Below are 27,420 nucleotides of genomic sequence, written 5' to 3'. Positions count from 1 at the left end.
TGGAAAAAAATTGAAGCCTTATACCTCGACATTCTTTTCATTAGTTCATGGAAGAAAACTCTTTATCAAATTAAGGTTATCAACGGAAAAACTGAAGAGTCTTGAGACAATAAATCCATGTCTTGACAGTACATGTACCGGTATACGAATTATGAATCAGATAAAACTTGGTAAAGCCTTTAGTGATGACTTTCATATTCTTATAGACTGCCTTGACAATTGGATAGAGTTTTATAATAAATATAATGCATACAATCCATCAGTAGGATTGTAATCTAAACAAATAATTTGAAAAGACACAGCTGGAACATTGAAGGAAAAAGTTATCATAACACTTGAGAAATTGCTGTTTTTTGTCAGCACAGAGTTCTTCAGTCCTCATAAATAATATGTGCAGTTTTAACAGAAAAATTTGCAGAAGAGTACATGTATGCAGAAAACAGAGCACAACTTATTCAGATTTAAATTAAAAATTTTAGTAATAAATTTTCATTTGATTAATATACTTACCCAACTCACATATAGCAATTAACCCATAGTTCAGTGCTGATACCGCTGTACGCGTCCCCTTAGCAACAAGGAAGACGCCTCTAAAAAAGAGTGACCGAGACCCGTAAGGGTATCCAGGCCAGCCCGTAAGGGAGGCTGCCTTCCATATGCGCGCGCATATGCCGCCATCTTGTCATTCTACACGAAGCCCAACTCACTACTTTTTTAGACCCCCATACCCCCCACAGCGGGGAGGCGGGAGGGAATAAACGATGTGAGTTGGGTAAGTATATTAATCAAATGAAAATTTATTACTAAAATTTTTAATTAAATTACATATCTTACCCAACTCACATATAGCAGATTGCTACTATAGGAGGAGGGTACTTACCAACTTAAGACCGCAGGACCTGCCCTGCAGCCACGAGAGCAGGCAAAGCCGCACTGCCATCTTGCCGCCTTGCCGCAATGTCTCTCAAATAAAAATTGATGAACACGTCCTCAGATTTCCAATAAGCCGCCGCCAGGACCTCTGATAGGCGCCCTGAGCGAAGCACGGCCACAGAAGACGCCCAAGCCCTCGCTTCGTGCGTCCTGGCTGACGTAAGAGGAAGCACCGCCCTGACCTCGCCAGACTGGCGTTGCCACCATCCATACGCTTGCTTAATGGTCAGTGAAACCCATTTAGTCAAGGTGACCTTCGAGATATCCTTCGCCCGCACAGTGTTGAGGGATATAAACAATAATCTCTGAGTTTCCGAGCGAATCGGCGAAGACCTAGACAGGTAGCTGCTTAACGCCCTGACAGGACAATTTGACAGATCGGGGTCTCCAGGAGCGAGTATATCGCTCAAGGGTGGAATACGAATGCAAGGCGAAGCCTGACCGGGCTTTTGATTTTTAGCGAGAAAATTAGACGTAAATCTCAAAGAGTAGGAGCCATCCCTCTCCAGGGAAATATCTTTAGCGAGACCAGAAAGAGCGTGCACCTCGCTACCCCTCCTAGCCGTGGCAAGCAAGACCAAAAACAGAGTTTTTCTCGTCAAATTAGGTAAACTAGCCAACCGGAGAGGCTCAAAGTCCTCCGATGCAAGGAAACGGAGAACCACAAACAGATCCCAGGCAGGGAGCTGTGATCTTGAGAGAGCTGCGTCAAGGGCAGCTCCCTTAAGCACGCTTGAAATGACACCGTCAAGATTGATCTTGCGACCGAGCTGTCTAAGAGTGGAAGAAATCGCAGACCTTCTAACTCGCAGTGAAGAAGGAGAGACCCCCCTACTAGCCAACCAAGAGAGGTGGTTGGCTACCTCCATGGACCTTGGGGAAAGATGTTGAACCTTATTCTCAGAGCACCACTTGGCCCATGCAGCCCAATGAGAAGAGTAAACGGAGCTAGTTGAGTCTCTGTGTGCTTTCTGTACCAGTTTCAGAGTTGTGGCCGAGGCCCCGGCACGACGCAGAGCGATTCTGACAGAATCCAGCCGTGAAGCTGCAACGCTTGCGGATTCTCGTGCGGGACCCCTGACCTGGGCTGTAACAGGTCGCCCCTTCGAACGCCTAGAGGAATGGGTGGGCGCACTGCCAGCCGCAGAAGGTCTGGATACCAGTGCTGGCTGGGCCAAAGAGGAGCAACCAGCACCAGCGCTGGTTTTTCCAGATCCACTTTTCTTACCACCTTCCCTAGCAGGCAAAACGGAGGAAAAGCGTAAGCCTGCAGATTTGTCCAATCCAGATCCAACGCGTTCACCGCCCACGCCAGAGGGTCCGGGAACGGTGAGACGAAAAGGGGAAGCCTGGTCGAGAATCTCGTTGCAAACAGATCTATGCAAGGCTTGTCTACTTGAACCCAAAGACGGTCCAACGCCTGGTGGGAGAGGGTCCATTCTGAATGCAGAACCTTGTCCCCCCGACTGAGGGCATCCGCCAAAACATTGAGCGTGCCCTTCAGGTACTTCGCTGAGAGAAGTATGTTGTGCGAGCTGCACCAAACCAACAGACGGCAAGCGCTCTCCGACAGCTTCTGCGAGCGTGTGCCCCCCTGCCGATTTATGTAAGCGGCCACAGTCGTATTGTCCGTGTGGACTTGTACATGACTGCCCCCCAGAAGCGGCAGGAAAGCCCGTAAACCCAGAGACACAGCCTCCAGCTCCAGCACGTTTATGTGCTGAGGAGCTAGGGAGAGATCCCACAGACCGGAGGCTGTCTGATCGGCCAGATGAGCACCCCAGCCTGTCATGGATGCATCTGTAACTAGAATGTTCTCCGGCGCCGGAGGAACGATCGGAACACCCTGAGAGACCCAGGGGAGCAGCCAAACACTTGTAGTGTTGCTGAACCAACTCCCCAGTCCTATGCGAACATTCCAGCCCTGAGAGGCTTGGTCCCACTGCCTCCTCAAAGCCGCCTGAAACGGCCTCTTGTGGACCCTGCCTAGAGGCACAAGGGGAGCCATCGATTCCATCTGCCCCAGTAGGGAGGACAACTCCCGGGCCGTGGACACATTCTTTCCTTTCAACAAGCGAACCAAGTTCTGAAGCTTGTCCACCCTCTTTTGAGAGGGACGGACTAACCACTCCACCGTATCGAAATCCATGCCCAGGTAAGTGAAGCGTTGGGATGGTTCTAACTCTGACTTCCCTAGATTGACTGTAAAGCCCAGCTGAGCCGCCAGGTCGAGAACCCTCGCAGTCTGAGTTCTGCACATGTACTGATCCTGATGCAGATTCAACCAATCGTCTAAATACGCCCGTAGGCGTACCCCCTCTTGCCTGACAAGGGAGCAAAGCTGGCGAACGACCAGCGTGAAGATCCAGGGGGCCAGGGAAAGCCCGAAGGGGAGTGCCCGAAATTGAAACACTTTCTCGCCCCACAGAAAGCGCAGCCATTTCCTGTCTTGAACATGCATGAGCACATGGAAATATGCGTCGGTGAGATCCACCGACGTGGCCCAATCTCCCGGACGCAGAGCTTCCCTTACAGAGAGAGGAGTCTCCATGACAAACTTGACTACCCGTAGGTATTTGTTCAGGGTGGACAGGTCCAAAACAGGCCTCCATGCCCCTGAGGCTTTGGGCACCACGAACAGCCTGCCGTAAAAGCCGAGGGACTCTCGATCTCGAACTTCCTCTATCGCACCCTTCAGGAGTAGGGAAGCCACCCCCGCATGAACGGCTGACTTGGCTTCCGGGTCTACGGGATATCTGAAAGGCGGAGGTATCCTGGACAGAGGTGCCTTCCCCTCTGCCCAGAGGAGACGGAATCCCGATCGCACTATTCCCAAAATCCACCGGCTGGACACCTGGCGTGTCCAGGCGGCCAAGGCCCTGGAGGGGCCACCCGCCGCCACCAAGGCGGGGGTTACTGGGAATAGTGGTTCGGGAGACCCTCATTGGGGGTGAGGCTTGTGCCCCGACCCCCGAGAACCCCCAAAGGAGCCTCTCTTCTGGTAAGGCGCGCCTCGCCCCCTACCCCGAAAAGAGGTGGACTGATTTTGCATCTTGCCCCCCCCAGACGAAGAAGGCTGAGCCTTATTCTGAGAGGTAGGCTTGCTCTGAACCTTCTGAAAGCCGTGGTGAGCAATCCTTGCAATAGCCAGATCCCTAGCGTCCTGGGTTTCCTTCTGCAAAGCGTCCAAAGAGGAAGCACCCAGCAGCGACCCTTCCGTAAAAGGAGATACCTTAAGTCTGTCAATGGTACCCCTGTCTCGGATCTTTGAACCCGCCAAAAAGGCAGTTCTGCGGGAATGCACAGCATGCCCGTAAAGCCTGGCTGACAAGCTCAATTGTTCCTGAGAGACCCTGGCAAGCGTCGCCAACAGAGTTGTCACATCCTCCTGGGAGGCGTCGTAACGGAACTCAAACGGGTCTAACGATGAAGCGATAGACCTAGACAAAGAGCGTTGGAGAGAACTAGAGACGGAACCCAACTCGAGCAAAGATCTACCCGTCTCCTCCAAAGCCTGAAGAGCAGACTCCGTGTAAGGGACTATTCTATCCCTGGCATACCCGTCCTCCCGCAAAGAAAGCAGTTCCGGAGTCACCGGTAGAACTGATTTCGGCAAAGCAAAAGAGTCAAGTAGAGTGACGGGACGAACCAACAGTTTAGAGCTCTTTGAGAGCGCAGAACAAGGAACGTGTTGTCCCGCTTTAGCCAACCAAGGGCCCACCACCTCCGGAGCCTCCCCATGCTGTGACAACAGCGGAAAGGCATCGGACATAGCTCGACCTCTCGCAAAAATCTTCGACATCTCGACCGCCACAGAGGGGGACTCCCGGAATCGGAACGAACTTTTCGGTTCCTTAGCACTCCTGAAATCCCCTAAGGCAGAAGGAGGATGGACAAACTGAGATTTGTTCACCGCCACCTCCTCCTCGAGATATTTCGAAGCCACTCCAGCCGCCAGAGCCACCGCATCTGGCAGCTGCCGTGGCAAAAAGAATCCAGCACCTTCAGCCTGAGAGGCGGCACCGTCATCCAGGTAGTCTTCGTGCCCTTCCGTGCACTCCGGAGGCTGGTCCCCGTACTGACTAACAGAGTCAAGTCCAGAACCAGCCATACTACCACCAACTTCCTGCCCCCTGGGCGGAAGCAGATGCCTTTCAACCTGACCACAGTCTACTGACGAGGCGGGAAGAATAGGAACATCTGTTCGCTTGTCAGGGCCCTTAGCACCCACTGACACCCCGACTAAGCGGTGGATATCAGCCAGTGTTTCAGAACTTTCACCTGGGATTAGACCCGAGGCTACTCCCTCAAGACAACGCTCACGTGGAGTACACATACCTTGTGAAGAAGAACGGACACCGGCCGGAGACCCAACGGGAGCCTGAGAGATCCCATCCTGAGACGCATGCACGTCCGCCCTCGTAACAGTAGCAGAGGGAGGCAAACGAACACTGGCCAGCGACGACGCACCCCCGACACCTGCCGGCAGCGCACGTAGCTCCGCCTTTGTTGACGAAACTTCAGCCGCTAAAGCCGAAACCTGTGAGCTTAGAGTCAAAAGCAAAGAAGCAAAATCCACAGATGCAAGCCCAGAACCTACAGGCGAGACATCCCCTACAACATGCTTAACCCCGAGCACGGGCTTCTCCGTAGGTTTAGCCGACGAACCGGAAACTCCGGGCACGCCAACAACAACATCACTACATTTTTTGGATTCTGAACCCGAAAGAGACACGGGCGTATCGCCGTGCGATTTAGAACTTCTAGAACTTCTAGAACTTTTCTTAACGGGAGAGGGCGAAGCAGCTACATGTTTAGATGTTAACCTCTTCCCGTCCGCATTGTCGGCCATGATGAAAACAACTCACAAACAAATTTGGAAAAAATTTTGTAAGTCCGAAAACAAGCCAACAAAGCCGCCAAAATTCAGGTAAAAAATGGAAAGATCTCACCTCAACAGCAAATGCGAAGTCCGGAGACAAGAAGACACCAAGGGGAACACAAACCAGGTCTGGAAGACCAAGCAAGTAGGCTGAAACACAGCCGGAGCGTACCAAAAGCGACCAGCTCCACTGAGCGCTGAGAGTAGAATGACAAGATGGCGGCATATGCGCGCGCATATGGAAGGCAGCCTCCCTTACGGGCTGGCCTGGATACCCTTACGGGTCTCGGTCACTCTTTTTTAGAGGCGTCTTCCTTGTTGCTAAGGGGACGCGTACAGCGGTATCAGCACTGAACTATGGGTTAATTGCTATATGTGAGTTGGGTAAGATATGTAATTAAATGCCCTTTATCCATCTTCCTTTGACATCAGAAAAAACACACACATACATAAACAAATATTAGTACACTTTCATACACAATATGTGCATATTTCAATGTTATCTCAATTACAGTAACATGCTCACAGAGAAATTATATTTAGACTCCAAAATACCTTTTCAACATTTTCTCACTTGCTAACTCAAAAACAACAAAAAACAAAAATAATAATAACCTTCTTCAAAAATTCTTTGAAATGACTGCTGCATAAAGTCTTGCATAACAGGCTGCTTATGTGTAGAAGCTTGTATGACCTGCATTTGTATTTTCAAAATCAATGAACAAGATGTACATGTGGTCATGAAATATGATGAGTAACAAGAGATACTGAAGGAAGACACGGCCAACACAAGTAACCAAACACATACATGTGTACACACATATTATGAGTCGGCTCAAGTTCAACCAGTAGATTATACAACAACCTGTATACAAATTCAAAGAGCAATAGTTATTGACCCAACTGCCCCGTGATTCAAAGAAAAAAATATCAGATCAATGCCCAACGCACACCATTGCGGAATTCGATTGTTCTGCACAAGGAGGATCAAGGGAGTAGGGGCGGGGGGGGGGGGGGGGGGAGGGGGGGGGGGGGGGACCTAAAGAAGAAAGTTTATACAGGGGACATAAACAAAATATCAGGGCAGAAAAAAGGAAAAGTTTTTTTCTTCTAATATGTTTGCACTCTGAATAGTCCGCATCCATCAACAAAACTTCTCAGAAAAACAGCAACATCCATTTTTTTCCTTCCATCAAACAACAAACTGCAATACACATATTTCAGCAGTGTTGTTAACATTTGATATTCAAATATTATTCACAGGTGTATTTTAAATGTATTCATTACCACAGATACACATTTGTTTTGCATACATGTACATTTTTACACAGACATGGCATGCACATCTCCATCACATTCCACCAGATACACAATAAATGTAGCCAGTGTCAGTTTTGCTGTTGGAAGGCCGAGAACAGACTACTTCCAATTCTGTAGGGGGGAGACTATCTTCAACCCGGCGGGTCCCCAGGTGGCGGATAGGGGAACGCTATAGCTGCGAATATAGAATAAGCAGTCCCGGCCCAACTAGCGGTGTCTCTACAAGGACGGGGTGGGTTGGCAGATGGCACTGACTACCCCATAAATGCCCTACGTGTCCGATGACGGTTACACCATGCGAGTAAGAGCCGCATTAAAAGCTCACGCCCCGGGGTGGGACCCCCGGTAAGAAATCCCCCATGTGTTCCCAGGGTTAGGTTTTTGAGCCAGGAACTAAAATGAAATGTCGACAGTCCAAACAGCGAACGACAAGAAGAAGCTGTTGGAAGGAAAACTGATTATGCCTATGAAAAGGGCAGGAGTGAGCTTGAGCTCTGCAAAAGTGCAAAACCGTGTGTGTGTGAGTGTGTGTGAGAGTGTGTGTGTGTGTGAGTGTGTATGTTTGTGAATGTGTGTGTGTGTATGTGTGCATGCATGTGTGTCTGTGTTTGTGTGTGTGTTTGTGTGTGTGCGTTTGTGCTTGCATGCATGCCTGGGTGGGTGTGTGTTTGTGCTTGCATGCATGCCTGGGTGGGTGTGTGTTTGTGTGTGTAGGAGAGGAATGACTGAGTCTGATGATTCAAATACAATTTGTCTTATGTTATCTCAGGGCAAAAAATGAAAGGAAAAAAACAGGCTTTCAATTTAAACAACAAACAAGAGACACGGTACTTCTCAACTAGTTAACAATACTATCTTACAGTTTGATGAACAACACATTAACTCACACACTATAAAAAAAGGCATCATTTTCGTGTCACCAGTTGCTGAAGATAGGCAAAGAAAGAACCGCTTTCCATCTGATCTTTTGGGAGCTTGGAGCGCAATGAGCTCTGGAAAAAAAGCAAACCAGAAGATATAAATTTCAAACAAGAATCAGTCGATGTCCAAACAAAAATAAAGAACTGTCCTTCATACTCCTGACTAGTAGAATTATAACATCATTTTGTACTTCAATAAACTTTACATTGGAAAAGCCGTGTGAAAACTCAAAAGAAAATGACCTTGACCTAAGACAGACATGTACAACCCCAAAGTAACCATTCTGCACCACCACCCCAAAAACGAAAACAAGTTGCGTCAAGCGGTATCAAAACATTAAGTCTATCTGTCAGCATGAAACAAAACAAGTCGCGGAAGGCGAAATTACTACATTTAGTCAAGCTGTTGAACTCACAGAATGAAACTGAACGCACTGCATTTTTTCACAATGACCGTAGTCCGCCGCTCGTGCAAAACGCAGTGAAATCGACGAGCCTGTTTAGCGCGGTAGTGGTTGCGCTGTGGTGCAGAGCACGCTTTACTGCACCTCTCTTCGTTTTAACTTTCTGAGCATGTTTTAATCCAAAGATATGATATGTTTTTGGAATGAGGAACCGACACGGAATAAGATGAAATTGTTTTTAAATCAATTTCGGACATTTTATTTTAATCATAATTTTTATATTTTTAATTTTCAGAGCTTGTTTTTAATCCAAATATAACATATTTATATGTTTTTGGAATCAGCAAATGATAAGAAATAAGATGAACGTAATTTTGAATCGTTTTATAAAAAATTAATTTTAATTACAATTTTCAGATTTTTAATTACCAAAATCATTCATTAATTTTTAGGCCTCCAAGCTGAAATGCAATACCAAAGTCCGGCCTTCGTCGAAGATTGCTTGGCCAAAATTTCAATCAATTTGATTGAAAAATGAGAGTGTGACAGTGCCGCCTCAACTTTTACAAAAAGCCGGATATGACGTCATCAAAGACATTTATCGAAAAAATGAAAAACGTCTGGGGATATCATACCCAGGAACTCTCATGTAAAATTTCATAAAGATCGGTCCAGTAGTTTACCCTGAATCGCTCTACACACACACACGCACAGAAATACAGACACACACACACACACATACACCACGACCCTCGTCTCGATTCCCCCTCTATTTCAAAACTTGACTAAATGTAAAAACAAGGTCACTGAAAACCTGGGATTAGTAAACGTCAAGACTCCTTAAACCTGGCTAGCCAAAAACTGCAAACCGAGACAGGTCGAGCTGGTCTCAACGAAGCAATGCCACACAAAAGCCGATTAATGCGCAAAAGCCGATTTTGTTTAATTCTGAGCACTTCTTCAGAGAAAACAAAACATATCTATATATTTTGGGATTCAGGAATTTATAAGGAATACATTGCAATCATTTATGAATCTGTAACTGAATGACAAATTTAATGAACATTATTAGTTTGTTTGATGTGACTGTGATATCAAACAATTTTCATCATCATCCTCATCATCATCATTGACATTTTCATTGTCTCATCATCATCATCATCATCAGCAGCAGTATTTGCACCCTGTTCAATCACACCTACCACTACCCAGTGAGCAGTACATACATCTTACACTCTGTAAATTGTAAGAAAGCAAAGCACGGACCAACAACAACCAACCTTCAACTTGTCTACGTAGGAGAGTTTGTCCGACCACAGCTCCTTCCACCTCACTTTGTTGGCACCTCCACGGTAAAAGTCAGCCAGCTGGTTCTGAAACATTGGAAAATTGCTGTTATTTCTCCTTCTTATTCTGCCTTTGTGGGCTGCAATTCCCATGTGCATGTGTTTTTTGCACGATTGGGCTTGTATGTGTATGGCTGTTTTTTCCCCTGTCATTTTAGGCAGTCACTCTCCATGTTAAAGGATGTATCTTTGTATTTCTGTAACCCTCTGGTACAAGATCTTATTCATGCATATTTGGTCTCACGCTTGTGAGTACAAATGAAAAGAATAAGGCACTACCAGGTCTGCACATAAGTTGACCTGGGAGATTTCCATCCCCCTCCTCGCCCCCACCCCCCTTCCACAAAAAATAAGTTTCACCATCTGCTGTCTTATTGTTTTTGTGTGTGTGTAGCAGTTACGTGCAGATACAATCATTTCTCTTTTTGCAGCCAAAGTTAAACAAAGGTAAAGTGTTAAACATTGTTTTTGTTTTTTTAGTCTTACCATTTCATTGAGAAGCTCCTCAGATAACGAGCTGCTTTGATGCACAGAACATTTCACGTGCATTGGCATCCCATAGCCACCAGGAGTATCCTGAAATAATAATAAAAATAATATGCAGAAGGTATAAATTCATCCGAAACATTGACCAAAAAAGTATGCGTCCTCCCCTCTCTGTGACTCTCTCTGTCTCTGTCTCTCTCTCTGTCTCTCTCTTTCTGTCTCTCTCTCTCTCTCTCTCTCTCTCTCTCTGTCTCTCTCTCTCTCTGTCTTTCTCTCTCTCTCTCCTCTCTCTCTCTGTCGCTCCATTTTGGTGATACAAATTAATAACTTGAGCTACTTTTTTCACCGCTGACCCCCCTTTTTTTCAGTCCTGTATCTACTTTTTGCAAGAAAAACATAACAGATTATACAAATTAAAATTGTAACTCTTCTTTGTCAGCAAAGTTCAAAACCAAACAAAGTCCTCAAATCATCAGTCAAATTAGAAACACCCAAGTCAGAATGACTTCCTATCTGCATTAGATGGCCAGTTACACAGCCTTGGTTAGTCAGCTAATATGTACACATTTTCAATCTTTTTTTTTTATATAATTTTTTTTTTTTACACTTGTTTATTTTTTACATGGACAACACAAGCAAACAATGAGGACATTATGAACGTACTACCTGCCTAATAATAATACAGTAAAATAATAATACAGTCAAAGAAAAAAAAGAGACATATATATATATACACAAATTATCACATCTCTGCACAACCTAGCAAACTACCTAACCACATTTTCATATGAGGACCATAATTCTACAAATTTGGTAGTGTTACCAGCAATGAAACTGGAATATTTTTCTATTTCAAATCTGTATTTCAAATTCCTTACAAATATTTCTAACAGTGGCCTTGTTCTCTTGTAACTTACTCTTATAAATATAAAACTTTGCAAACAAAATAATAAAATCCAAAACAACATCTACGTTAACATTGTTCATACAACCAAACAAAATAAATTCTTCTGTAAATAATAATACAAACCTCTGGTGGTGGCATAACCCAAAAGGCTTCATACGATGATTCAGCCTTGCTGTTTCGACGATCAAAAGGGGCTGCAATAATTAACACACAGACAGTCACATGATTATGATTATAAGGCCTAAAAAAAAAATAGGTGTGGTTACGGTAACGCGACCTACCCTATTTTTAGGGGCCGACCCTATAACTTTTTATTACATTTGTCAAATAAAACACAAGAAAACAGTGCAGAAAACGCAATGAAAGCAAAAGCGCTCGAGTTGCACACTTATTTCCCTGTCAAGTAGGTTTAATTTGTACACATTAAAAAAAAAAGGAACAAAAAAAAGTGATTGCCTACCTTCCTACCCTATTTTTTTTGGCTATGTTACCTCAACCACACCTTTTTTTTGTGGCCTAAGCTCAAGACACATTCTGAATAAGACAAGAACTTTTTCTTTCTCCACAGTAAGACATGAAAGGAAAGAAGGAAGACGGTAACTTCCTGCACAGTATAAGGAGGGGAAATAACTGTGCCTGTACTTTTTTTATTTTCTAGCAGCCATTCCTTTATTCATTATCTTCACCATCTACGTAAAATAGAACTTGAGACCTTACTTCAGCCCCAGTACCTTCCAAAAGCTTTGGCCACACAGTGGAACACCCCTTTTACCACCTTCAACATTCTCACAAAATCAGGTCTTAAAAGGAAGGGAGTCTTAAAATGGAGGAAAATGTACAGAGGCTGGGAACAGAAAATCTTCTTCTTTTTTCTTCTTCTGCGTTCGTGGGCTGAAACTCCCACATACACTCGTGTTTTTTGCACGAGGTGGAATTTTACGTGTATGACCATTTTTTACCCCGCCATTTAGGCAGCCATACGCCGCTTTCGGAGGAAGCATGCTGGGTATTTTCGTGTTTCTATAACACACCGAACTCTGACATGGATTACAGGATCTTTTTTGTGCGCACTTGGTCTTGTGCTTGCGTGTACACACGGGGGGTGTTCGGACACCGAGGAGAGTCTGCACACAAAGTTGACTCTGAGAAATAAATCTCTCGCCGAACGTGGGGACGAACTCACGCTGACAGCGGCCAACTGGATACAAATTCAGCGCGCTACCGACTGAGCTACATCCCCACCCTGACTGAGCTACATCCCCGCCCTGACTGAGCTACGTCCCCGCCCTGACTGAGCTACGTCCCCGCCCTGACTGAGCTACGTGCCCGTCCTGACTGAGCTACGTCCCCGCCCTGACTGAGCTACGTCCCCGCCCTGACTGAGCTACGTCCCCGCCCTGACTGAGCTACGTCCCCGCCCTGACTGAGCTACGTCCCCGCCCTGACTGAGCTACGTCCCCGCCCTGACTGAGCTACATCCCCGCCCTGACTGAGCTACGTCCCCGCCCGAACAGAAAATCTGAAGGAGGGTCTTAAAAAGGAGAAACTCTTAAATTGGGGGGGGGGGGGGGGGTGTGTGTCTCAAAAAGGGTGTTCCACTGTATATAAATTAAAACGGGCAACTAAATGGGAAACTTGGATTGTGAGGGTGCTGACCTAAGATAAGCCCGACACAAGGCAGGTAGATGCCCCCAGGCCCCTTCATGCTGAGTTGATACTGCATCTGACAGTCGATGTCTCGCAGAGTGGGGTCGGGTTGACACAGCGGGTGACTGTGGTACCAGCCCACCACACTGCAGCCCTGCTTCTCTATGCTCTGGCGAATCTGAACAAGACATAAAACAAACGGTTATTTTTTTTCAATACACCGGAAACACCTTTTAAAACCTCCAAAAATCTGACAAATTCAGGTCTTTAAAAGGAGGGAGTCTTAAAATGGGGGTAAATTTACACAGGTTAGGAATTGAAAGTCTAAAAAAAACCAGGCTCATAAAATTAAAAAGGGAGGAGGTCTTAAATTGGGGGGGTCTTAACCCCTTCACTGCCACAGTATAACAGCATTTTGGTATTGCTGTGCGCGAGGGCAAAATTTCGCTTTCTTTGGTAGGTTCACTAATCTGTTCACTGCTCGATCATTTATTAAGATATCTCTTAGATCTTTGGCATGTGTTTTGCGTATACCCTTGGCTATTATGTGATAACATGATCATTGGACTTTGTTTGTGATTGTTATAGTAAAAATTGATACAATGACCATTTTTGTCAAAAAATTAGTTTCGGACTTACAAACACACATTGCAGCACGTAAAACCACACAAAACACTGCTAAAACTGGTGTCAAACATCAGGTACTCACATTACAGCCCATAAAAGTATTCTTCTGTGTGGTAATCCATAAATCACTTCTTGTAGAGCTCCCAGAACACTGTATCGCTTGAAAACAGGTCTACGAGTTAATGTCCGACTTTCGGCCGCCATTTTGAATCCTATAGATCGGTTCAACACTTCTAAGAAAGTTTTCGCCACGTGGTACTAACTTATCCGAACGGTCAATGGGAAAGAACTGTGTTTAGAACCCCTACAAGTATTTGGACAGTTTTCAAGTGATTACCTCCCATTTAGTTTTCAGAAATGTCGCTGATGTAAAAGCCACGTACCTAGTACGAGCTGGGCAGTGAAGGGGTTAAAAGGGGTGTTCCACTGTACAACACAAACAATGCACGGACGATGTTGGTTTGACTTCAGCGTACACAAGTGTTCAAACTTCTACTTCTCGTTCACTTCTTCAGACGTCCATTCCTGTGGTGCATACAAATACCACAGTCTTCTTCAGGGCCGCCAAGGCTGATCGAGGTGCATGAGAAGGTTACCACCCAGCCGCCCATACAGGCGGACACTGCTCAGTACAAAGACTCACCGATTACTTAGGCGAGTCAAAACAAAGTACATACCTCATCCTCTACTATTGATGCCTTGTCCTTGTCAGTCAGGAGACATCTGCAAGGAAAGGCCTGGCTAATGCGTACATCTGCACAAAAATAGAATGAAAAAAAAGTTAGAGCAAAACAGACCATCACATTCACAAATCCACCATTCATAACTGTATTAAAAGAAAAGAAACAAGAGGCGAAGCCATCAAGGCTCACGTAAGAAATCGACAAACAGTAACACAAACTCAATCACTCCGTCACACATACACACACACACACACACACACACACACACACACACACACACACACACACACACACACACACACACAGAAAGAGCATAGGTGAAACTGTGCAAGAAAGCGAGACACTAGATCTAGATCTGTCTGTCTGCATGTACAGCAGTCCCTCTCATGAACGGACACCCTTGGGCCATAGCAAAACTGTCCGTACATTGCAGGTGTCCGGTCACGGGAGGGGTGACCACACCACCCCCTCCCCCATACACTCACACAGAGACACACAAACAACAGGATTGAGTCTATGCTAATCACTTCTTGTGGCTACTAAACAATAACAATAAACTCCGAATACTTCTTTAAACGTTCTGTAAAAATGATTTGTATGAAAAGTGTTGAAAAGAAGAGATAAAATAAATCCTCAAGGTAGTGAACACACTCACCATGCACTGACATACGAAAGCAGCCACACAAACACAGCACAGAAGAGCGTGTGCAGATGCTTTGCAAGAATAAGCTTGAAAACCAGTTTGAATAAATAGCAGCAGATAGAGCTGCATGTCATAATCATGTAATTTATTTTTTTCTTGTCTGGCTTTATTGACTGCATGCCGATCATGTGGCATGGCAGTGACTTTTCACTCTTCAGTCGGAAATACACTGTACATAACACAGCTCCCACTCTCCCTCACTAATGCCTGCACCAAGCCGTGACAACTGATGCTTGGAAATTGTGTGGAAGAGTACACCTCTCTATTTCTCTCCAATGCTCTTCCTGCTGACATGCAGTGACACCGGATACCCACAGAGTTTAGCCAGCTACCCCTCCACCCCCACCCCCCTCCCTCTCTCTCACTCTCTCCAGCCATGTACTGTTGGGGACTGTGGACAGAGAGGCCAGCTGCACTGTTCACTCAGAGCAAAACCAGTTGACTGTGTTGTAACTTTTGACAAAGCAAGACAACTGAAGGGTTCATAGATAAGGCAACACTGGTCAAGGCTGAGGGGAAACAAGAGTATCTTGTCAATGAAAGAGGTTACACACAGACACACGATGCTGAGAACTGTGGCCGGTTTTTCACTCTCTTTCGCTCAGGACCTTTATCGACTGTGGTTTCTGTTGTTTACGTCCAACAGACAAGAATAAAGAGCTCAGTGCAGTTTCATGTTGGCATCTTCGCATGTACTCCACTCCTGACCAAAACTACCCCCCCCCCCCCCCCCCCCCGGCCCTGATGGGTACACGGGCACTCAAGTTATCAGTGACTGTCATCACGCCATTGCGGCTGTGATCTTTGTCCCAAGAGCCGGACTGCTCTGTTATCGATTTTGTTGTGGTGAAAATTTGACGATGGTCTGTCCGTACATTGGAGGTATGACCTGCTGTTGGGACCGAAAATGAGTGTCCGCGTCCACGTTTTGCAGGTGTCCGTTTAAGGGGGGGCAAATATAGAAGGAAAACACTCCGTGCCCAGCAAATGTGTCCGTACATGTCAGGTGTCCGCTCACGCCGGGGGCCGTACATTGCAGGGACTGCTGTAGCCTACTTACAGGGACACGACTGCCAACAGAGTCTCGGCCCGCTCAAAATAATAATGATCGAGACTTTCAGAACTTCCTTCGCGTGACGTCTAACCCTCTTACGTCATAATGTGACGTCAATGTAATGTGACGTCTTCAAATGTTAGAGTTTCTACCACAGACATACACACGCACAAACACACACACACACACGCACAGACAGACAAAGTTACGATCGCATAGGCTACACTTACGTGAGCCAAAAAACATGTTCACACCATAACAGAAGAAACCATAAACATGAAAATGTTAATGAAAAGGAAAGAGATGATTGTCCGCGAGAGAGATGGGAAGGGGGGGGGAGGGGGAGAGGGAGAGAGAGAGAGAGAGAGAGAGAGAGAGAGAGAAAGAGAGAAAGAGAGAAAAAAAAAAAGAGAGAGAGAGAGAGAGAGAGAGAGAGAGAGAGAGAGAGAGAGAGAGAGAGAGAGAGAGAGAGAGAGAGAGATTCTGATCAAAAGTGAAATTGAGATGAAATGACATCATACAACTTAGCATACAGCAAGTAACACACTTTCCCTTAATTATTTCCTGTGATGACAACCTTAGATTAACTTAAAGGTGGGCTGGACAGCTTGTTGCTGTGGAACCCACCTTTAAAGATGTCCAAATTAAAGACTTACCCATTTTAAGACTCTGATTTCTCAGATTTTTTGTTAAAAATATCTGTAAATTCACATCCATTTTTTTGTTAAGACTCTCTCTCTCTCTGTTCACACCATATTTTCTCACATTTTGGTGGCTTAGTTAAAAGGAGGGTTCCACATACTGTGCACCTTAAGAGTCCCTCTTTCAAGACCTTAAAAAATCTGAACAATCAGGTTTAAAAAAGGAGGGAGTCTTGCAACGGAAGGAAATTTACAGAGATTATGAACAGAGAATCTGGGCGGGGATGTAGCTCAGTCGGTAGCGCGCTGGATTTGTATCCAGTTGGCCGCTGTCAGCGTGAGTTCGTCCCCATGTTCGGCGAGAGATTTATTTCTCAGAGTCAACTTTGTGTGCAGACTCTCCTCGGTGTCCGAACACCCCCGTGTGTACACGCAAGCACAAGACCAAGTGCGCACGAAAAAGATCCTGTAATCCATGTCAGAGTTCGGTGGGTTATAGAAACACGAAAATACCCAGCATGCTTCCTCCGAAAACGGCGTATGGCTGCCTAAATGGCGGGGGAAAAAACGGTCATACATGTAAAATTCCACTCGTGCAAAAAACACGAGTGTACATGGGAGTTTCAGCCCACGAACGCAGAAGAAGAAGAACAGAGAATCTGAAAAAACAGGGTCTTAAAAGATAGAGAGTCTTACAATCAGGGGTCTCAAAAGTGTGGTTCCAATGTAGGTGCCAACCAGAAAGGCCTACATGATGTGTTTCTGAACAGAACGTGGCAATGTTGAACTTTAGCGTGTTCAATTCATAGCTCAGAATCCACTGCAATTAAAGCCTCCAATTTTGCAGAACCTGCATAACAAGTCATTTTAGATACCTTTGAAAGTCGCGGAATAAACTGTACGGATGCGCATTGCGTAAACCTTTTGTTTGCATGCATTAAAGAAGGAAACGTCGCCATTTTCAATGAATGGGGGGAAACTCTGTCAATATTACAACGGAGGGGAAACAACTCTCTCTGATTCTGTTGATATTACATATGCATTTTCTTGTCATTTTCATCGATCAATTGACGAAATTAGTTAATTCTGCTTAAGTTTGGTGCTCAATCCGTCAATTAATTTCACGATAATTATATTTTGGGTTGATTAAAGGGACTTGTATCAAAAGTAAGTTAATAATGCCACCGGATTGTGGGCTATGAATTTAACACGCTTAAGTTAATCATTACCCAGAACGTTCTTGAAAAGAAGCCCTAATTTAAGCAACAATTTTGCAGAAAAATAGAGAAAGCAAAACTCACTCTGAGTCTGGGGACACCAAGAACCTCCCAAGTAGCCCACCACCTCTGATGTTGACAGATGACAATGGAAATCCTACAAAATAAGAAAGGTATCATTATAATTCGGATAATCAGGAAAGGTAAGGTTATGTGAGGTTACTTTCATGGAAATTCAGCACCTAGGCTGTGGTAAGCCAAACAGACAAGATATGAAAATCTTTTAAAATTTGTTGTTAGCAATTACAGCTTTGTATTCCATGTTTATTATTTTTTACAAAGTAATTATAGTAAAATAGTCTTATGTTTCTTATTTGTTCGACCCTCTTAGGATTATGGAGTTTTATGCACTGCCTTTTATAGTTAACTAAACTTTTGTATTTGAAATAGCTCATTGCAGTTGGTGTAGGCCTTAAGCTTATTTTAATCGTTTGTCCAGTATTTAATTTAATTCTCTATTTTTGTATGAACTCAAATGTTTAATGTTCTTAGTATGTCTTGCTAGGCTAAGTTCTATTTAATCAGAATATGTCTGCGTGTGCTTATACCTAGTGATATTGTAAAGCGCATAGTGCTTTTAGTTATGCACTATAGAAATCTCCTTAATAAATAAATAAAAACCACACATAGACATGTATATCTTGTGAAAGTTTGCAAATTGTCAGATTACTTTTTAATGATTACTCAAGTTTTTGAGTAAACATCTTGCAATAATCAAATAAATAAGATGCCAGTTAAACTATACACATGGAAAAGGATGGAGAAATTGATTCACTCTGACACTAAAAGCTAGTCTCATAAGCATGTGAGAAATGTTTACAGTTATTATTATTTCTTTACATTAAAGACGCAGAGAAAGCAAAAACGCTCACCATACACATTTAATTGTTCATAATGGTTATCTAAAAAAAAAAGTACAAAGAACCATGTTTCATCACAGCAGTAGGCCTTGATAAATTAGCACTTAAAATAATGACAGCAGTCTCACCATTAGCATAAGTGCATTTGTTGATACTGTGACGTTGAAGGGCTGGGTTCTGCCAAGTGTGGCAAAATGCTCACACTTTACAAATGTACAGGGGTCTCTGCAACCAAAGAGAAAGAAAGGTCTCACTTTCCATTAAATATGGGCTAGCAAAATGGTGCATAGCAAGAAACAGAAGCTCCAAAAACAAGACAGACAAAAACACACTCACACACTTGCATGCATGAACACATATACACACACATGTAACATGAGATAAGCCACAACAAAAACAACAAGAAATTCCTAGGAGGTAGGAAAAACACCCCCGTCAAAGGGAAATAACCTTCTCAGTTGGTGGCAGTGACTGAGTGAGAATGGTTATTTCCCTTTGACCATGAAGATGTCCCTGTATAAGTCCTTGTATAATTTTAATCCAGCAATAACTCCCTAACCGTGTGTTTGACTGGTCCCAATTTTTGTAAGGACCGTCTCAGGAATGTATAGAACCTGTTCACCAAGTTTGGTGACGATCGGTCCGTTCATTCTTGAGATCTATAATTATGCGAACACAAACACACAAACACCCAAACAAACACCCAAACAAACACATCGAGCGAAACCTATACACACCCCTATACCGGGGGTGTAACATCAGATATCCAAAACACACACTCACACACACAAACACACAATACAGGCAAAGAAGGAGAAGTGCGACCCTTCTTAGCATCAATGTGGTAACCATTTAGAAATGTTGATACCTTTACCTGAAACTGGATTTTACAAACAGCTTACACTCTTCAAATTTACTTCCACCACAACTACCACTGATGCACATGAACTTACACCTCTCATCACAAGTGTAATTCAACACAGCTCAAACAATTTTAAGTCTAGCAGTATGTATCTGTCCTGCTATCCTTTGTCATTAATCGTCAAGGTGTTTTCACTCTCCCCCATGTTTGCGTTTCACAACTCTCTGACTAGCAGTCATTTTTTTACTGGAGCCATATTTAGCTCTTACTCCATCAATAACCATTCATGTGAAAAGTTTTGGTGTATATACCTGGCATCGCTGCGAGGACCAAGAGATGCATACGCCACCGATAATCGCTGACCGCTAGCTGCTAAACCACAGGGTGTGAGGTGTTCAGACTGTGCTTTTCCATTTTCGTCTGGGTGATTGCTGCCGGCGTTGGGACCAGACGCGGAGAGGTTGAGGGCTGGTAGCAAAAAGAAGAAGATAATTAATGACATCGTCGAGGAATTTTGACGTAACTCATTTTTAACTGCTTTTCCGGGGAAGGACAAACTGATTATTGTTATTATGAAATAGTGTTTATATTCCTTCCTGGTGTGGATAGAAAGATAAAAGAATTATAAACAGCTTTTTAGGAGAAGCTAAATCCGGATTATTTTTGATTATGAAATAGTGTTTATATTCCTTCTTGGTGTGGATAGAAAGATAAAATAATGTTAAATCATGTATTTTCAACTGTATTTAAGAGAATATTCCTCATGGAGAATGATTTACTTAGTCTGAAGCACAAAAACACCAAAATCACCAAGAATCGAGTTACGCCAAAATTCCAGGACGACCATATTTAGCGTTACTGATCTGCTAACTGTTAAAGTAATGGAGACAAGACTAGTGAACAACATGAAGGGAACGAATCAGAGAAACCCTTTGAAATTCAGATGTTTTCCATATTTCATAAATTTCTCTGAGTGTTTGTGTGTGCGTGTGCACCTGTGTGACCGTGTGTGTGTGTGCATGTTGACATGACTCTGTTCGTCTGTGCAATCCACGTCTCATCCATACCTCGCATCAACAGTAATACTTTATAACATACATGTACAACCATAAACAGTTACAAATGTATGAAAGTTCATGTATTTTTTTCTTCTCCTAAGAAATGTAAAATGTAATGTTCAAAATTCACCAACCTTCCTCTTGAATAGCTTGAGGTTGAACATAGCTATCTGAATAAGGCCTGGAAAACAAAACAGAAAACAAAACAATTATTGTGTAAAGTTTGATTCCTACCATGGAAAAAAATCATACACTCAATGTCACTGGGTGTGCACAAATTTGTATTTTGTAGATATGCCTTGTGACAGACACAAGGTTTTGCACATCTGATAGCATAAAATATGCGTTTTCTTTGTTGCACAGATCAGTTCTGCTTGCCTCTGCATGCAAAACTTTGAATATATGCTGCGACGGGAGCAGTGGCGTGGTGGTAAGACGTCGGCCTCCTAATCGGGAGGTCGTGAGTTCGAATCCCGGTCGCTGCCGCCTGGTGGGTTAAGAGTGGAGATTTTTCTGATCTCCCAGGTCAACTTATGTGCAGACCTGCTAGTGACTTAACCCCCTTCGTGTGTACATGCAAGCACAAGACCAAGTGCGCACGGAAAAGATCCTGTAATCCATGTTGGAGTTCGGTGGGTTATGGAAATACGAAAATACCCAGAATGCCTAGTCAATGAAAGCGGAGTGAAGCTGACTATGCTCTCAGAGTATAGTTTGTGGAACCCAAATGGGCAAACGAGTTCACACGTAACCAGAAAATTCTGGAACGCTGAAGAAGAAGAAGATTATCATCACGTGAAAAACAAAAGGTCTTGCACATCTATGATGGTATTATAAAGTGTGCATTTACTTTGTTGCGCGGATCAGTAAATACATCACATGCAGACACATTTGCTATGCACATGCACACTCACAAATTTGAAACCCAAACCTCCAAGAATATTCTTCTTCTTCTCCTGCATCCCTGCGCTTTTAACCCCCCAAGGTAAGAGTTTTGCGAGCTGCACCTGGTTTTACCCTGCCTTAGGGCAGCATAACGCCATCTTTTAGGGTGTCCATGCAGACTGTCGCTGGAAACTTTACTCTGCATATGGGTCCTTTTGCACTCATTTGCAGACAAGGATGGTACGATTCTGTCTGCTTAAAGTCTGCATAGAATTTTGATTCTGTCAAATACAGTGGAACCCCTCTTTCAAGACCCACAATTTAAGACTTTTTCCTTTTAAGATCCTGATTTTTCAGACCTTCTCTCCATAGCCTCAGTAAATTTACCCCCGTTTTAAGACTCCCTCCGGACTCAGACCCACACACAGATAGCGACGTACTGGTTACAGAACGTCATCCTGCTACCGACTTAGCTGCAGACTCATCCCCTCAAAGAATATAAAAAATAAAGACCTGGATCAGTGAATACCGACTAATTACCTCGATGATGCACTGTTCCCTGCTCCATTTGACACAGGGGATGTTGCTGATGCTGCTGTTGCTGAAACTTCTGCTGTTCCGGTCAAAGATGAAGCTGTTGTTGATGTAATTGTTTCAACAAGAGATGTTTGTGCTGCTTCTGTTGTTGCTGTGACTTCAGTTTTCGGCTTTCCGTTTTCCTGCCTGGCCAGCTGCATGGCCCTGAGACTGGTGCCGTTGTGTGACTCTACTGCCAGTGCTGCCTGGTGAGGAGACTGGTCAAGACAGAATAGAGAACAGTGGTACCTGTGATGAAATAACAATTAACATGGGGACCAGCCAAAAGTGTCCCTACATTGCACGCAGGCTGTCCTAACGGGTCTATTGTGGTCCAAGTAATTCAAGGAAGCGCCCTCTATACCTGGAGGAGCATCATATCGCAGGTACCGTGATATAAAGGGGAATAACCCGATTTAGTTATTGTTTTTCCTGTGATTTGGTTGAATGGTGCTTTTTTGGGCAAAAAATGCACAGGAAAGCAGGCACACATTCATGTTTGGAGATGGGCAGATGCCCATTAATATTCCCTTTAAAAGAAGAGAGAGAGTCTTAATTAAATAGAGGTAACCGTACAGATGTTATGAGAAAAAAAATCTAAATAAAACAGAGCAAGGTCTTGAAAGAAGATTAGAGGTGGGGGGGGGGGGCATCTTATATCAAAGAGTCTTGAAAGTGGAGGGGAAAAAGAGTCAACCGTATTACATTGGAACCTCCGTATTAGGACCTCCAAAGCCACAATTCTGAGAAAAGGGAGGGAGTCTTCTTCTTCTTTTGCGTTTGTGGGCTGAAACTCCCACGTACACTCGTGTTTTTTACACGAGTGGAATTTTACGTGTATGACCGTTTTTTACCCCGCCATTTAGGCAGCCATACGCCGTTTTCGGAGGAAGCATGCTGGGTATTTTCGAGTTTCTATAACCCACCGAACTCTGACATGGATTACAGGATCTTTTTCGTGCGCACTTGGTCTTGTGCTTGCGTGTACACACGGGGGTGTTCGGACACCGAGGAGAGTCTGCACACAAAGTTGACTCTGAGAAATAAATCTCTCGCCGAACATGGGGACGAACTCACGCTGACAGCGGCCAACTGGATACAAATCCAGCGCGCTACCGACTGAGCTACATCCCCGCCCGGGAGGGAGTCTTAAAATGGAGGTAAATTTAGAGAGTTTAATCTCTCAATTATGAACAGCAAATCTGAAAAAGTACGGTAAGGTCTTCAAAAGAAGGAGTTTTTAATTTGGGGAGTCTTAAAAGGGGGGTTCCACTGTACAAAAATGCAGTTAAAAGAAAACAACTTACAGTGCTTCGAAATGGACTGCCGGGGTGATGACGTCGTGACCAGACGGATTTCCATGTGTCCAGTTTGCGACCCTTGTACTTTACCTGCACAAAAACTTCAGAACTACTTTATGGTACGAATTTATCCCCTCCTCTTCCCCATCCCAAACAGACTGGACACAACTTCAGAAGACTCAAGACAGCTTGGTTAAATGCAAAATATAGCCAGAAAAATAGGTGCAAGGGCAATGCAAAAATGAATAAGTTGATTTAACTGAATAACATAAAGCAAAACAAAATCAAACCAAGCCCAAACTAAATTAAAACAAAATCAAATACAGACACAAACATAAATCCACAGAAAGATATATAAAAACAAACAAACAAAAACAAATCTAAAAAAACACACACAAAAAACACATGATAAGAATCTACCAATTTCGCTTAAGCATCATGTGACTTTCAGCGAGATCAGCAAAACGCTACAGGGATTCCACTCTGTGAGATTCCCTATATACAGGGAATCCTCCTACAGGAACTTCACCTACAGGGAATCCCACTCTTTTGGTCGACATAGACCCCATCAGCGTAACTAAGGATACTACTTCATAGAGGGTGCATTCGGTCTACCTATTAAGGCACAGTAGATTCCCCAGATTCTTCAGATTTGTCAAATTCACCAGAAACTCCCCCAAACGGTCAGATCAATAATATCCCTTTAATGATATACGATACCGATACATGCACAGCCTGGCGGTGACCTTACGATTAATTTTGTACTGCTGATGTCACTGAGACAAGCTTCGTTCTCAAAATTCTTTGTCACTTTGTCATACTTGAGCCATGAAGTTTTACGTGATGCCATTATGCACCCTATGACGTCTTTTCAAACTTTGTTTCACTTCTGATGTCAGAGATTTCACTTCTAAAGAGAGGGTCAAAATGAGAGTCCTTTGCTATTTTTAATCAATATTGTATGTCATTAAGTATCGGTAAAACTTACTGACGCCCAACCACAGCCTGACCGTTTGATGGGGTTGACAAGTCGCTTGCAGTGTGTGGCCCATGCGCTGGGCGTGCCAAACTCCTCTTCTGCACCTTGCCACTTGATCTTGCCAGTCGGCAACAAGTCTGCCTCAAAGCGCTGACCCTGAAAATCCGATGTTTTACTGTAGTGTAATTTACGTGCGCAACAAGAGACAGTGATTAATGCTGGCAAATAAGTTGGATGTTGATATGTACATTATTAAACAAGTCTCACCTATCCACATGATCAAACAAACAATCAGAGCTTATTTGTACCTGTAGACATAGTCACATATAGGACATGAAACAGATAGTGATAACGACAAATTTCTTTATTTGGTGTTTAACGTCGTTTTCAACCATTCAAGGTTATATCGCGACGGGGGAAGGGGGGAGATGGGATAGGGGAAAGGGGGGAGATGGGATAGAGCCACTTGTTAATTGTTTCTTGTTCACAAAAGCACTAATCAAAAAATTGCTCCAGGGGCTTGCAACGTAGTACAATATATGACCTTACTGGGAGAATGCAAGTTTCCAGTACAAAGGACGTAACATTTCTTACATACTGCTTGACTAAAATCTTTACAAACATTGACTATATTCTATACAAGAAACACTTAACAAGGGTAAAAGGAGAAACAGAACCTGTTAGTCGCCTCTTACGACATGCTGGTTAGCATCGGGTAAATTCTTTCTCGTCCCAACCAATATGGGACTCCCCCTAACCCGCGGGGGGTTCCGAAATCTACTCCAAATCATACAAATTATACACATCCAAAAAAACAAAAAAAACGTGACAAATTAAATGAAAAAACTTCATTTTTACTCTGTAATCAATGGAGAGGGTATTTGCCCCTGCCTGTATGATGTCATCATCCATCAGATCAGACAGAGTCACACCCCGCCCAGTCAATGCCTGTTTCGCTTTCTGCAGTTCTGTGTCTTCTTCTGAGTCATTGTAATCATCCTCGTCTGCCACTCCCCCTTCTGCAACACTGCTGGTCTCCCCTGAAGCTGAGCACAAGAAACGTTATTAACTTATTGTATGTGTGGAAGTGTAAACAGTTGACTCCCCCCCCCCCCCCCCCAATTCAGAGCCCCCAAATAAACATACCAAATACCACCATTTAAGACCTTGCTTTTTCATACTTTCTGTTATAACATCTGAAAATGAACATTATTTTAAGAACCCCTTCTTTTTAAAATTTAAAACAGGTTTCACCCATTTTTGGTGAACTTAAAACTAAACTGTGCAAAACATTTTTGCACCCATTTTCATACCCCAACTAAGAGTAAGACATTCATTCCTATGTCATTTCTTCAAACTTTCCATGCCATTAATTGAAACTTGGGTATCTGGCAATCTTTCAGATAAAAAACGCTCGCGCTGGACCCGAGTACTCTTCAGACTGGCTCGCTCCCCCAGTATGAACGTTTTTGTCTTGTGCACGTTTAAGACCAAGTGATTGATCTGTGTGAATTACAGGCATTCCCTTTGCTATATAAATACATTGCATGCGAGCCGAGGATGTGCGTGGTGACTGGCCTTTCTCTTTTATTTGATCACAGTGAAAATGCACACACACATTCACACACACACACTCTCTCTCTCTCTTCCTCTCTCTCTCTCTCTCTCTTTATTACACACACACACACACACACACACAAACACACACACACGAGTACAGACTCATGCACGCGCACACACACACACACACACAAAAACACTCACACACACACACACACAAACACACACACACACACACACACACACACACACAAACACAAACAGTAACACTAACACATGTGCACAAAATGAACACACACACACACCGCGCGAGAGAAAAAGACGTCAAAGACTTTTGACCGTGACGTAATCTTTTTATGACGCTATATTTCTCGTCAATGTGTGACGAGTTCGGCTGTTCTATCAGACTGCCTGGCTGGCTGTGGCTCCGCGAATTCCTCCCACCGCCAAGTCGGTTTTTTGTGGTTTATTTCGCATTTAGGTCCCAGGTAACATTATGAAGTTTTAATACGATCAATCGGACCTATTATCAAGTTAGTGTATCAACTTTTGAACGAACTGCGCCCAGTAGTTTCCCAGCAATAAGCTGTTAAGTGGAGAAAGACAGACACACACACAGACACACAATTAAAGTCTGCTGAGCCTTTGTACTAGCGTACTCGGGGATGAAAGATTTCTTTTACAGGGGTCTTGCATGTATAGTTAGTCGCCTCTTACGACATGCTGGGGAGCATCAGGTAAATTCTTCCCCCTAACCCGCGGGGGGTGAAATAAGGAATGAAGATAGACAGGAATGACAAAGACATAATTTGGCGACGTCATCCTAGCTAGTACAAACAAAAATAACAATACCATAGAGCCGAATTTAATGTTGTGGCGACACCCTAGCACAGTAGAGTAGAATTATGCTGTTCTGCCATAACCATAGATTGGCAGTGCAAGATTATGCTGTCAAAAAAAGGCAAACCCCTAGCCAGTGCGTATAGTAAAATGCTGACCCCTTTTGATAAGTAAAAGTTGAAAATTAATGTCACTCACACACACACAGTGCCACGCAAACGTCTTTCGACCCAAGCGGAGGGAGCATCATCTAACTGTTCTATATCTGGCGTGTTATTAGTGTTACCACCGCGCAAAACTTTGTTGTGTGCCTATGCTTTGATTGTTTGTATTCAACCTGAACTGAAGTTTGGTGTTAGAAGTTTCTAAATTTGATTTTGAAGTCATATCAACTGCATATGTGTCAATACTTCTAATTTTTGGTTCATCCTCCGAATCCTACCAACCTACAGACATCGTACGAGAGCACTCAGAATCTTGGAAAGTAAATACCTACCCATAGCCACAGTACTTCAAAACTTGACCAAATCGCAAGCGTTGTTCTTTGTTTACATGCTTCCTTCGACCTTTCAACTTTGTGAGTTTGCCTCTGAATCATCATTTTTTTTAAACAAATTTGAAGTTTTAAGCAAATTATAAGGCGTTTAAACACTGTAGCCTTGTCTTTTT

General features: G+C 43.8%; 1 protein-coding gene across 1 annotated transcript; it reads right to left on the bottom strand.

Annotated features, from left to right (window-relative positions):
• Positions 1–6,830: 6,830 nt before the first annotated feature.
• On the bottom strand, positions 6,831–27,333 carry LOC138958339 (MPN domain-containing protein-like). The gene is made up of 15 exons (XM_070329454.1): positions 27,248–27,333; positions 25,210–25,397; positions 24,361–24,507; positions 23,379–23,462; positions 22,036–22,289; positions 20,745–20,791; positions 19,864–20,020; positions 18,819–18,915; positions 17,855–17,927; positions 14,150–14,226; positions 12,855–13,023; positions 11,322–11,392; positions 10,292–10,381; positions 9,740–9,832; positions 6,831–8,127 (listed from the first exon to the last, which is right to left on the bottom strand). Exons 1-15 carry the CDS (start codon positions 27,249–27,251, stop codon positions 8,041–8,043), a joined length of 1,638 nt encoding a protein of 545 aa, XP_070185555.1. The 5' UTR covers positions 27,252–27,333; the 3' UTR covers positions 6,831–8,040.
• Between the last annotated feature and the right edge of the window lie 87 nt (positions 27,334–27,420).

The sequence above is a fragment of the Littorina saxatilis genome, linkage group LG2 (genome assembly GCF_037325665.1).
Source record: "Littorina saxatilis isolate snail1 linkage group LG2, US_GU_Lsax_2.0, whole genome shotgun sequence".
NCBI classification, from domain to species: domain Eukaryota; kingdom Metazoa; phylum Mollusca; class Gastropoda; order Littorinimorpha; family Littorinidae; genus Littorina; species Littorina saxatilis.
Note: the sequence above shows the minus strand (reverse complement) of the source record. Positions and strands in the feature narration are given on the sequence as shown.